We start from the raw sequence: 14,364 nt of genomic DNA on the forward strand, positions 1-14,364 counted from the left end.
TGGAAGTCACCTCAGAACTAAGGATGAGCTCTGGTGTGTTCGCATAGAACACGTGCAGAGCCCGCCAGGAAGTGTGCACGGCGCTGCGCTAATAACAGTCAGGGAGACATTTCACGATCCCTGCAGCCGAGCATCGGGACAATGTCTCCCTGGCTGTGATTAGCACAGCGCCGTGCACACTTCCTAGCGGGCTCTGCACGTGTTCTATGCGAACCGCCAGAGCTCGTCCTTACTCAGAACATACATTTCTCAGGCAAACCCCTCCCTCCCACAGAGCTGATTGTTGTTTGATTGGCCACTGGAAAGCCTCCTGCCCTGGAGGCAACTTGAAGTTGCCTTGTAAGTTGCCTGATGGATTCATACTCAAGTCGTGTCCAATTTGCCTCCCAAAGTCGTGCTGGAAGTCGTGCTGCCCCTGTGTGAATGGGCTCTTAGAGAAGTATTTGATCTTCTTTGTTCTGTATCACTGTAAACAAAGCTTCCTACATTATTATGCAATGCTGAAGCTAGAATTTTGACTTGTCTTTTTTCAGGACAATGTTGACAAACACATTCAATGTCGTGTAACAGGTTTGGCGAGTAGTATAATATCCCAGCCCCCAAGTGAGTGTCTTCACCTTCATGTACATTCATGTTGCCTGACCACACAGCCGATAAAGCTCGCTACATCTCCACAGCAAGCAATGGAGGCGGATTTCTCAATTTTATAAAATATTATTTAATCACATACTATTGAATTTTGGCAAAATGACTTCAGAAGCCCCCAAAAACCTGGAGCTCAAAGATGTTTCATCATTCGCGTCTATTTCCCCAGTGTTTACGAAGCCTATGGATTCACATGTTACTGAAGGGTATGTACATTATACTTACCTCCTAAAATGTACGTTTATCACAACTGTTTCATTAATGCTGCAGCAATTTAAAAAAAGGCATACCTGCGAGTTATCTGTAGCAAAAAAAAAAAAAAAAAAAAATCAGATCTAATCTTTTATTACTAAAAAACTGAAACAGTGCTCTTGATTTTATATGCAGTATCTACAACTTTGCTCCTGATTTCCTTTTTGTTTACACTGCTATGTTATCATTATTCTTTAGCGCAATCTTTGTTCGGAATATACCGTATATACTCGAGTATAAGCCGAGTTTCTCAGCACATTTTTTGTGCTGAAAATGCCCCCTCGGCTAGGGTTGCCACCTCATCCCTTTAGGCCAGGTTCACACCTATGCGAATTGAGTGCGGCTTAATCCGCATCCAATTCGCAGGACATTTCAAAATACATTGTTTTCAATGGCGCTGGTTCACATATGTGCGATGCATTCGCACTGCGCATTGCCTCCAAACCGTGTGCGGTTTTTATGTCTTGTGGTGCGGCTCAGGTGCGAATTCAGTCCCATTATCTTCTATGGGTATGCAGCTGAATTCGCAGATGTGTTCATTTCTCTTCAGTATTTGTCCCATTCAACTCAATACACTTCCCCCATCCCCCTCCCCTCTCCCAGGTCTCCAAATTCACACCTGATCCGCAGCTAAAACGCAGTTGATCTGCAGAACACCTTATAGAGAAATTCGCAAAGACAACGGAGCTCCAAAACGCAACGCACTAGTGTGATTCAGGCCTAAAACCCGAACACATATTAATTACACAGGTTCTGTGGCTGATTAAGGTGGTAATTAAACTCACTTGGTGCTTTATCTGCATTAAATTAGCCTCAGAACCTGTGTAATTCATATGTGTTCTGGTTTAAAGGGATGAGGTGGCAACCCTACCCTCGGCTTATACGCGAGTAACCTTTTTGCGCCTGATCTCCCGGACTTTGGGGACCGGCCCCACTCTTCCTCTACAAGTGTGCAAAGTTTGTTGTCCGGGGGACCTATGGCTGGGGAGCACCGATTTTTCAAAGCCGGGCACCCATTCTATAGACTCCCATGTTAAACGGTCATTTTTCCGGTGACTTTGGGGACCCGGTACTGGCCGGTCGTAGGTCCCCTGGACCCCAAACTTGGCACACATGTAGCCCCATTTCTCCTCTACAAGTTTGTTGTCTAGGGAACCTATGGCTGGGGAGCACCCTTTCGTAGACTCCCATGTTAAACGTCAGTCTAGTGATGGACACAGTGAGGCATGGGCACAGTGAGGCATGCACATGGACACCGTGAGGCAAAGTGAGGCACAGTGAGGAATGAAGATGGACACCCTAGGCTTATACTCGAGTCAATACGTTTTTCCATTTTTATTTTGTAAAATTAGGTGCTTTGGCTTATATTCAGGTCGGCTTATACGGTAAGTTTACACCATTAACATAGCCATGCCCAGGATAAAATATAAACGATTTTAGCTACAATTTCTTTGAATGTGGCATCTGAATAAATCAAATGAAGAAACTAATATCTGTGTCACAGCCTTGCAAAGTTTGTCCCTGCTTGTCATGACACAGAGCTGAGCCGAAACAAGCCGGTTCCTCCTTGGTAGAACAGCTAACAACACAATGAATAATGGGTGTGAATGTTGGGTGTATAAGGAAATGTCAGTATCAAATGTCAAATGACAAATACAAGTGTTGCTATTGCTGACTTCCTGAAAAATACTACCTGCTTGGCTGTTATGCAAAACCACAAGCTTCTTTCAAAGTCATTGTCCCAAAACAAAATTGGAGATCAGGAGACTCAATGAAATTACATAAGTACTGTATATTTGTTTCAAATTAATGACCTGAATTATAGAAGTAAGAGGATTAGCTTTGCAGCCAAGCATAGCATGTTCAGAAGAGTTCCACAATGACAGCCTTATTTCTTTTATGACAGATTGACACACAGTGCCTTGAAAAAGTATTCATACTGCTTGAAATTTTCCACATTTTGTCTTGTTACAATCAAAAACTTCAGACACCTTTCACACTGGGGCGCTTTGCAGGCGCTATAACGCTAAAAATATCGCCTGCAAAGCGCCCTGAAAGAGCCGCTGATGTCTCTCCAGTGTGAAAGCCCCGAGGGATTTCACAGTGGAGCGATGCATCTTTGGAGCGGTGAAGGAGCGGTGTGTATACCGCTCCTGCCCTTTGAAATCAATGGGCACCGTGGCTGTACCGCCAGAAAAGCGATGCCGCAGCAGCGCTTAGCGGGGGTTTTAACCCATTCTCAGCTGCTAGCGGGGGTTAAAAGCGCCCCACTAGTAGCCGAATACCCCCGCAAATACGACGGTAAAGCACCACTAAAAATATCGGCACTATACCGCCGACGCTGCGGACGCCCCAGTGTGAAAGGGGCCTTAATGTATTTTATGTGATAGACTAACACAAAGTGACACATAATTCTAAAGTGGAAGGAAATTACAAATAGATATCTTAAAAGTGTGGCATGTATTTGTATTCAGACCCTGATACTCCCAACTAAAATCTAGTGGAACCAATTGCCTTCAGAAGTTACCTAATTATTAAATAGAGTCTACCTGTGTGTAATTTAATCTCAGTAAAAATATAGCTGTTCTGTGAATCCCTTAGGCCCCGTACACACGGTCGTTCCAAACCGATGAGAATGGTCCGAAGGGCCATTTCCATCGGTTCACCGCTGAAGTGGCCTGATGGTCTGATGTGCGTACACACCATCATTCCAAAATCCGATTGGGTCAGAACGCGGTGACGTCAAACACACAACGTGCTGAATAAAACGAAGTTCAAGGCTTCCAAGCATGTGTCGACTTGATTCTGAGCATGCGCAGGTTTTGAACCGATGCTTTCTGTACTAACCATCGGTTTGGACCGATCGGGCAGCGGTCCATCGGGTCGATTTTAAAGCATGTTTTAAAATTTTGGACCGAAGGACAACAGACCGATGGGCTATACACACGGTCAGTTTGGACCGATGAAACTGAACCTCGGTCCATTCTCATCGGTTTTGTCCAACCGTGTGTACGCGGCCTTAGAGGTTTGTTAGCGAACCTGATGCCGCGTACACACGACCGTTTTTCATGACGTGAAAAATGCAATTTTTTAAATGGTCATTAAAAACGATCATGTGTAGGCTCCAGAGCATTTTTCTCGATGTGAAAAATGGCCATTCAAAATTTAGAACATGATTTAAATTTTCTCGCCGATTTTCACGTTGTTGTTTTTCGCGTCGTGAAAAACGGCCGTGTGTAGGCTTTAACGACGGGAAAAAAAAGGGCAATGCTCAGAAGCAAGTTATGAGATGGGATGGGACCAATCGTTCTGGTAAAAACTAGCGTTTGTAATGGAGATAGCACATTCGTCACGCTGTAACAGACTGAAAAGAACGAAGACTGAAAAGCACGAATTGTCTCTCACCAAACTTTTACTAACACAAAAGCAGCCCAAAGGGTGGCGCCATCTGAATGGTACTTCCCCTTTATAGTGCCGTCGTATGTCACCGCGCTTTGCTCAAGCATATTTTTTTTCACGATCGTGTGTAGGCAAGGCCGGCTTGACAAGAATCACGCAAAAAATGTTGTTTTTTCTAGGACATTAAAAATTATCATGTGTACGCGGCTTTAGTGATCAAACAGCATCATGAAGGCCAAGGGACACACCAGACAGGTCAGGGATAAAGTTGTGGAGAAGTTTAAAGCAGAGTTAGGTTATAAAAAAAATATCCCAAGCTTTGAACATCTCATGGAGCTTTGCTCAATCCATCATCCGAATATGGAAAGAGTATGGCACAACTGCAAACCTACCAAGACATGGCCGTCCACCTAAACTGACAGGCCGGGCAAGGAAAGAATTAATCGGTGAAGCAGCCAAGAGACCCATGGTAACTCTGGAGAAGCTGCAGAGATCCACAGCTCAGGTGGGAGAATCTGTCCACAGGACAACTATAATGCCTCATACACACGTACGGGTTTCCCGGCTGACTTTTTACTGCCGGGAAACTCGAGGGGAAAGCCGAGAACCTGGTTCTCGGCAACTTTTTCCCCCTACACACAGCCGGTTTTCCTGGCAGGAAAACTGCCATGAGAGCTTTGGCCGGGAAACCCAACCGTGTGTATGCTCCACCGCAGTGTTTCCCATAGGAAAACTGCCGGGAAAAAGACTGACAGGAATCGCGGCAGAAAAAAATAGAACTTGTTCCTGTAGGTAAAACTGCCATGGAGCATACACATGGCCAGTTTTCCTGGCCAAAAGCTGTCATGCCAGTTTTTCTGATGGGAAAACTGATCGTGTGTACGAGGCATTAGTCTTGCACTCCACAAATCTGGCCTTTATGGAAGAGTGGCAAGAAGAAAGCCATTGTTGAAAGAAAGCCATTAGAAATCCCATTTGCATTTTGCAGAAAGCCATGATGTGGAGGACACAGCAAACATGTGGAAGAAGGTGCTCTGGTCAGATGAGACCAAAATTGAACTTTTTGGCCTAAAAAAGAAAAACGCTGTGTGGCGGAAAACGAATACTGCACATCACCCTGAACACACCATCCCCACCGTGAAACATGGTGGTGGCAGATTTATGTTGTGGGGATGCTTTCCTTAAGCAGGGACAGGGAAGCTGGTCAGAGTTGATGGGAAGATGGACAGATCCAAATCTAGGGTAATCTTAGAAAAAAACCTGTTAGAGTCTGCAAAAGACTTCAGACTAGGTTGACGTTCACCTTCCAGCAGGACAACGACCCTAAACATACAGCCAGAGCGACAAAGGAATGGTTTAGATCAAAACATATTCATGTGTTAGAATGGCCCAGACATAAAGCCAATTGAGAATCTGTGGCAAGACTTAAAATACTAGAAATTGCTGTTCACGGACGCTCTCCATCCAATCTGACAGAGCTTGAGCTATTTTGCAAAGAACGGGCAACTCTGTAGATGTGCAAAACTGGTAGAGACATCCCCAAAAAGACTTGCAGTTGTAATTGCAGTGAAAGGCGCGGTTCTACAAAGTATTGACTTAGGGGGGCTGAATACAAATGCACGCCACACTTTTCACATATTTATTTGTAAAAACAATAAAAAAACATTAAAAATTATCCTTCCACTTTACAAGTATGTGCCACTTTGTGTTGGTCTATCACATAAAATTCCAATAAAATACATTTACGTTTTTGGTTGTAACATGAAAAAAAATTGGAAAATTTTAAGGGGTATGAATACTTTTTCAAGGCACTGTAGAATTGAACTCAAACAGTGAATATTTATATTTATTATCTATATATTATCGAGAATATCTAGAAGTGTTCATTATGCCTAAGCCATACACTGAAAAATATGGCTTTCATTTTAGGTTCCTCCTGAAAAATAATAGTGAACTTCTTGGTAAGTGGCCGCGTGCCTAGGCACTCCTGTGCCTTCAGCCTCATAGCTGTTGATCAACAATGCGAAACCAAAGCTGGCCATACTGATAGCTTTTAAAAAAAATATATATATATATATATATATATATATATAGAGCTGTTATGGATTGGGTATCAAATACCGCCAATGGTAAGGTGGCTGACCAGGACTTAAGCAGCCCATAGATTTTGCGATTTTCTTTCCTGTATTTCTTTCACTGTATTCCCCATCAACACAGTCAGTCAAGTTCGCCCCCCACCCCCCCAAACTTGCTCCGCCATATCTTTATGGACCTTGTTTGTGCACTGGTTTGTCGTCATGTTGGAATTAGAAGGGGCCATCCCCAAACTGTTTCCACAAAGTTGGGAGCATTAGATTGTTCAAAATGTCTTGGTATGCTGACACCTTAATTGTTCCCTTCACTGGAACTAAGTAGCCAAGGCTAACCCCTGAAAAACAACCCCACCTCATAATCCCCCCTCCACCAAATGATATGGACCAGTGCACAAAGCAAGGTCCATAAAGACATGGATGTGGAGGAATTTGACTGGCCTACACAGAATCCTGACCTCAGCCCAATAGAACACCTCTGGGGTGAATAAGAGCGGGGTGAACAAATGCGCTTCTGGAAAAATGGTCAAACATTCCAGAAGATTTGAAGCTGTTATGACCCAACTCAATATTGAACCCTGTGGACTAAGACTATATATATATTGCAGATTAACAATCTTTAGATGTAGGGGCTGCATTTGTTTTCTTTATTACCATCTTTTTTTTAGGCTTTCTGTCGTTTGTGTTCACCTGGTGATCTGGAAAATTATTCTGTTATTTTTAACTTCCTTCCTTCCTTCCTTTTAACTTCCTTGAACCAGAACTACAACGTAAACCCACTGATTTGACTGGTTCCCAAAAGAGGTTCCCAAGGCATGCCAGGAATGATAACTGTTAGGCCCCGTACAGACGACCGAACATGTCTGCTGAAACAGGTCCGTGGACCAGTTTCAGCAGACATGTTCGGTTGTCTGTACAGCCGAGCGGACAGGATTCCAGCGTACATTTGCCCGCCGGGCCTTTTTCCAGCGGGCAAATATTTCCAAACTTGTTTAGAAACAGCCCGCTGGAATCCTGTCCGTCGGACATGTTCGGTCGTCTGTACAGACCTACCGTACATGTCCGAGCGGCCTCCATCCCTCGCATGCGTCGAATGACTTTGACGCATGCGTGGAAGCATTGACCTTCCTGCGTCGCGCACGTCGCCGCGTCATCGTCGCGGACACGTCACTGCGCTGTCTGTCCGCGCGGATTGACTCACATTTCTGTATGATGGTGTGTACAGCCATCATACAGAAATCTCCGGGCGGGCATGTACGATGAAAACGGTGCATCTGTACGGGGCCTTACAGTAACCAGTGTGCTTATGTCAGCTCTCAAACAAACTGTCAAGCCATCATGATTGGTGTCACAGCCGATCACATGTGCAGCGCTGCGGCAACTGCAGATCAAATAGGGGCAGCTTTCTTACCTGTAAAAGGATAGTGGGTTTTGGTTCCCCTTTAAAAGACCAAGTACATAAATGGGCAGACAGGATGCATGTAGGGTTGCCACCTCATCCCTTTAAACTCATATGAACTACACAGGTTCTGAGGCTAATTGAATGCAGATAAGGCACTAGGTGAGTTTAATTACCACTTTAATCAGCAACAGAACCTGTGTAATTCATATATGCTTGGGTTTAAAGGGATAAGGTGGCAACAATAGATGCATGCCAATGCGGGTGGACATACCCGAACATCCCCCTGCATCCTAGAGCATGCACCTGCAAGCCCAGTAATTGGTGTGTGCCCTGGACACAGCAGATCACATGACTTGGTACAGGACCAATGAAATTGGTCCTGTACCATGTGATTTATGTGTCCAATCAGGACACAGTGAAAATGTAAACAGAAGTCATGTGGTGAAGCTTTCTGCTTCTTGTCCTCACACAGTGATATAGATGTTTGTGAGAGGAGAAGGAGCCTGGGAGGTATTTTCAAATTAGTTTTAGCACAATGTTCCTGTCCACAGTGTCCCTGATCACTGCCACCTGTCACTTGGTCCTGTTTACCCATGCAGCCTTCCCTGATAACCATACAGTGTAGCTTGATCACCATACCAGTGTGTCCTAATCACCATCCCAATGGGTCCCAATGGCCAATCACCAATCCCAATGGGTCCTAATTGCTGCCATACCAGTGTGCCCTGATCACCGTCACACCACGTCCTGATCCCTGCAAACCCAGTGTGCCCTGATCGCCATACAAGTGGGCCTTGATCACCACCATACCAGTGGGTCCTGATTGCCATACCAATCGGTCTTGATCACCATACCAGTGGGTTCTGATCACCACCATACCAATTGGTTAACAGTCCTGGTGCTCATCTGACTGTAGTCAGAAAGTTAGTGTGTAGTTTATACCCCTAGAACGCCTGAAGGTTTTCATTGGATTTTGGGCCTTTCTTTGTGGCTAGGCTGTAAAAAAGTCTCACACATGTGTTATTGCCATACTCAGGAGTAGCAGTATGTGTTTTGGGGTGTAATTGTAAGTATGCCTGTGCTGTAGGAACAGGATGGCCACACACTCCACTGAAAACACCTAAAGCTTTACCGAAGATTCAGGAAAAAACTATGACAGCACAGTATGATTAAAGCGGTTGTAAACCCTCGGCTACTTTTTCTATTTTTTGTTATTCTATTAGCCAAGGTCATTGCAATGCTTATTACATGTATTATTTAAAAAAACGAGGCCCGCAAATACCTGTTGGCTAGCGTTTTTTTTTTTCTCAATGCTTCCGGGTATAGAAATCGCCATTCTAGCTCCTGTTCATTGCTTCTCCTTCTGATGTCACTTCCGCCCTTACTGGGTCTCTGTTAGAAATCTTCCGCATGCATCGTACCGCCGTAACCAAGCCTCGATCTGGATTGCCGTTACGACGGCAACCAATATACTCGTTCCAATGTCTGAGGCTGCAGTGTTGTTCAGTCACACAGGGGGGAGGAGTTATCAGAAACAGGAGGACTGTAACATCGCGAGACTTCTCTTCTGAGGACAGAGGGGAAGCTCGCTCATGGAGCTCGCTCACATTTACTGCCGGAAATGTAGATGAAAACTCGGCAAGGCTTCAAATGGCCGGATTTGCGGGGCTACAATGCGCAAGCGCGGTGACGTCATCAAAACGAAAAAAAAAATATTTACAGCTAATGACAGCGGTGAGTAAACTTTCACATGCAGCGATCAGCTGCTTGTGTTATGTGCTAATTTTTTCAAGAATGTTATAATCGAGGGTTTACAACCACTTTAAGTACTGCTGTGGGTGAAAGTGTAAACCTTCCTACCCATTTGTGCTTTTGTGCTATCGTTGTTTTATTCTGAATCTTTAATTAAGATTTTGGCATTTTCAGTGTAGTGTGCGGCCATCCTGTTTCACATGTCCTCCATCTCTTGGAGGCAAGCCGGATGGGTACCTTCATCTGTGAATGGTATATGGATTTAACTGTACTCACTTTGAGGGGTGTTACCCCTTTCTGTTTGGACTATGCTTGTGCTGCTTGTGAGATATAACTTGATAAAATTTTAATTTTGTAATGAGAAAAATTTACTTCCATCATTTTCCAAAAAGTTTGGCAAAAAATTACGACTTCAAAAACTCACCATGCCTCTTACTAAATACCTTGAACTGTCTATTTTCCAAAAAGGGGTCATTTGGGGGGTATATGTGCTGTCCTGCCATTTTAGGGCCTAAAGAAATTAGGTCAGTACATCAGGATTGGTCACTTTTCAAATATATAGCCGGTCCTCTCTCTCAAACCCCCCGCCGAGGCTTTCAGAGGTGATCGGTGCTTCTCTCCCACACACGATCACCGCTGTCTGTCCCCTATCCTCCTCCAGTCCGCATCCGTCCTCCTCCATGCTGCTGTCCCCCTCCATGCTGCTCCGTGTCCCCCTCCGTGCATCTGTCCCCCCTCTCTCCCCTGTGTCCCCCTCCGTGCATCTGTCCCCCTCCATGCTGCTCCGTGTCCCCCTCCGTGCATCTGTCCCCCCTCTCTCCCCTGTGTCCCCCTCCATGCTGCTCCGTGTCCCCCTCTGTGCATCTGTCCCCCTCTCCCCTCCATGTCCCCCTCTGTGCATCTGTCCACCTCTCTTCTGCCCCTCCGTGCTGCCGTCCCCATCAGTATCTCAGGATGGAGAGTGGAGGTAGGAGCCGGTAAACCCGGCTCCTTTGTTTTGCGATTGGACAGAGTCAGTGATCACTGACTCTGTCCATTCACATAACTGAAACATTGTAACCTCCTGTGATTACGATGTCTCAGTTAATGAATGAAGAGAAGCCGCTGTCTTCTCTCCTATGTGTCCCTAGTCCCTTTCTCTGTCTCAAAGGGGAGATGTCAGAGGTCTGTTAAGACCCCTGATATCTCACCATAGCCCCCCAACAGGGCTGATTAAAATAAATAAAAAATTGCAATAAATAATAAAAAAAATGTAAAATAATAATAATAATAAAACACACTGACACTGTACCCCCCCCCCCCCCAAAAAAAAAAGAAGAAAGCATTGTAAAAAAAAATGCTTTAAGATGAAAAAACATCTTACGATCACTGGCCCCCCAGCCCCCCCATTTTACTTACCTGAGCCCTGGAAAGTCCCGCGTCATGAACGCGCTCTTCCTTTGCTCGGTCTTCTCGGCTCTTCATTGGATGAATTGATAGCAGCACAGCCATTGGCTTGCGCTGCTGTCAATTAACTCCAATGACGCGAGGGCCGGGGGGATGGGGCCGAGTTCTGTATACAGCACTCGGGAGCGCACCCGAAAGGAAACCTCCTTGGGAGAGCGCTTCCCAGAGGGGGTTATCAGAAGTGGGGAGGAGCCGCCCAGGGACCCCAGAAGACGAAGGATCGGGGCCACTCTGTGCAAAACAAGCTGCACAGTGGAGGTAAGTATGATATATTCGAACCTTTAGTGTCACTTTAACTGAAAACTTGTCATGTCTTAATGGAGTGTACCTTTAACAAGTGGAGGCATGCAGTTATGTCCGCGTGCAATAAAAGCTAAAATGTGCCCTTAGGCAGTCCATACGTTATGCAATTTTCATTCCTGCCACCACGGTTTGGTTTGTACGTGAAAAAAAAGAAAACCTAAATAACTGAAAACATATCTATTTAGTAGATTACTTTTTCATTTAGCACATTGAAATAGGTGTTTGTTAACATATGTGTTTCTCATATAAAGTGACAAAAAACATGAAGAGATGGATTCGCCTCGTTCACCTGTCGATGAATCGGTTCGCTTGCTTCTAGAAGAAAGTAGCAGGTAATGATCTGGGAAAATTATATTTCATTTGCCAAATTGCCATGACAAAATTTCAGTAATCATACAGTAAACACATATTGCCATGGGTTACTCAAAGTATTGATAAAACAGATTGTGAAATTGGAAGGTGGCTTTTGATTCGATTGTTTTTAGCATCTCTATTCAAAAAATAAGCTTTGAGGTAAAATAATAAAACATTATTTTGGTGAGATCATGCAGAAATGACGTGCTGTATTGTTTTATCTCAGTTGTTGAGAAAAATGTATTATTAACTTGCAGCTTTTACTATACAGTCCTTCAGTGCAGCATTCCATGGTGAACATTAGGTATCACCATAATTGGTTAACGTAGAACTAAAAGGCAAGACATGTTTTTATTTGGATAAGTAGAGAGTAAGGGAGGGTTATAACCCTTGTCAGTTTTATTTTTGCCATTTGTGTCCCATTGGGGAGATTTCCCTTCACTTCCTGTCCAATAGCCAAAATAGAAAATGATGGATTGATGGTGTCATCAAGGACAGCAGAACTAATGTCTCCTGTGGGAAATTCCCCCTCCATTACTGTTCTGGTGAACAACCCAAAATTTGGGATTTTCTTTCACTTTCAGTGTTTACGATAAACATGACAAATAAAGAGGGTTAATCTCACTAACTGGGACACAAACAGAAATAAAAACCTGACAGGGGTTCTAATCCATATCCAAAACTAAAACAAGGTTTTCCTTTAGTTATACGTTAATGGTTCTATTGTTATTCTACAATTGTCATAGGGTATAGTGGGCCCATTACTAACAGGGAACAGGGAATGGTCATCAAGGCCAAGGGCGGATCCAGAGTCTAGTCTCGGGAGGGGCACTGAGTGATATAGTATACATTTTGCATCTAAATGCATTATACGTATAATATCTATATATTTGTTTTATACCATTCTAGTGAAAGTGAATCATCGAATGCAAATCATGAAATACAAAATCATGAAAGACTTTTATTGTCTGCTGTTTCTAAAGGAGACAAGGAGTTGTTAACGAGGCTTCTCAAAAGCATTAAAGACAGGTCCTCCAGCTTTTTAAAGTCTGGTGCCCAAGGTAATGAAAACATAATCAACTAATAATGAGAAAATAGTATTTTGTGTTGTCATGTGACAGTGACGACACGCGTAGGACATACGGACACCAGAAGTGACGTCCTAGCCGCAAGCTCGCTGCTCATCTGAATACATTGTGCATGTTTTTATACTAAATGTGAGTACCCTATTGTTTGATTTATGTGTAATAAAATACGCCAGTTTTAAAACATACTACACTATAGAGGCTCCCTGTTTCTTCTGAATCTTTCTACCCATGCCCGGTTTTTGATGCATTTGAGTGGTTCTTAGCCAATAACCCAGTTCTAGGAGAGAGGCATCCAGAGGAAGCACCACATAGGAACCCTCCAGGAGGAAAAGATAGGAGCCCCCCCCTCTTCCCTTGGGTGATCACCTACCCCCTCTGTTTATTCTTTATGCTGCTCACCTTACAGCAGTAAAGTAAGAAGTTAGTACACCTATAGGTGTCATTCACACCGAAGATTCACAGCACCAAATTCACAGCGTCACCGGTTGATGCTAACCCAGCACTTTTGGCTTGCACCATGCACCTTCTCATGATTGAAAGATTTCAATCCTTCCAGATTTTGCACTGATTTGCACTTATATCTATGTGGACTTTTGTTGAATCCTAATCCTACTTATGCATTGTGCATTGCTCAATATTTATTCACTACAGTCACTTTATTTTGCATTTACTGCACTTTATTGACCACCATTATATTTATGCTTTGGACATTTTATACTTTGGCACTCAAAGGTTTTATCATTTTATTTCATTAATTTGATATATTATGTTACCTTATTATTGATTAGCACTTTATTTATTTTGGAGCGCAACACCATATATTGATTTTTTATATAAATGTAAAATGTTGTTGTGTAAAGTTGAAATGAGTTATACATTCTTCGTTTCCACTTTCTCTCCCTTCCCCTCAACGTCGGAGATGGAGGGATTAAAAATAACCTCCCTGAACGCAAAGGGACTTAATGTCCCAGAAAAACGCAGGATGTTGCTGAACGATTTGCGACATTCAGAGACAGATATTGCCTACATACAGGAGACTCACTTTAGGACGGGGGGGCTCCCACTATTGCAAAATAGGTTCTTCCCTTCGGCCTACCACGCAGGGAACCAGGAAGCAAAATCCAAGGGGGTCTCTATTTTGATTTCTAATAGGATCCCATGGACATTAGAAAATTGCTATCGAGACCCAAAAGGGAGATACCTTTTTTTAAAAGGGAAGATAGGAGAAACAAAAGTGACTTTAGCTACAGTGTATGTGCCTAATGTACATCAAGATACCTTTATGAGGAAGACTCTCAAAGAATTGATGGAGTTTTCAGAAGGCAAATTGATTTTGGGGGGGGGATTTTAATATCCCCCTGAATCCAAAGATAGATACCTCAAGGGGAACTTCGTCTATCACAGAGGGGGTCAGACGGGAGGTCCTACGTAGACTGTACGAAATTCAGCTGGTGGATGCATGGAGGATGTTACATGGGGAAGAGAGGGACTACACCTTTTTCTCCAATCCCCACCAGGTGTACTCCAGGATAGATCTCTTCATGATACCTCACTATCTGATCTCCTCTGTGAAGGAGGTGTCCATTGGTAGTATTACATGGTCGGATCATGCCCCAGTTAGCCTGCGTATCTC

The 14,364-nt window shown here is 43.9% G+C and overlaps 1 protein-coding gene across 1 annotated transcript in view; it reads left to right on the forward strand.

The window, feature by feature from the left end:
- The first annotated feature begins 402 nt into the window (after nt 1–402).
- Nucleotides 403–14,364, forward strand: part of LOC120927753 (transient receptor potential cation channel subfamily V member 3-like) — a 71,234-nt gene continuing 57,272 nt past the window's right edge. Inside the window, exons 1-4 of the mRNA XM_040338645.1 lie at nt 403–439; nt 534–851; nt 11,541–11,621; nt 12,553–12,704. Of these exons, the coding sequence (XP_040194579.1) occupies nt 748–851; nt 11,541–11,621; nt 12,553–12,704 (337 nt within the window). The 5' untranslated portion in view covers nt 403–439; nt 534–747. The remainder of the gene's footprint in view (nt 440–533; nt 852–11,540; nt 11,622–12,552; nt 12,705–14,364) is intronic.

The sequence above is a fragment of the Rana temporaria genome, chromosome 2 (assembly GCF_905171775.1).
Source record: "Rana temporaria chromosome 2, aRanTem1.1, whole genome shotgun sequence".
Classification (NCBI taxonomy): Eukaryota; Metazoa; Chordata; class Amphibia; order Anura; family Ranidae; genus Rana; species Rana temporaria.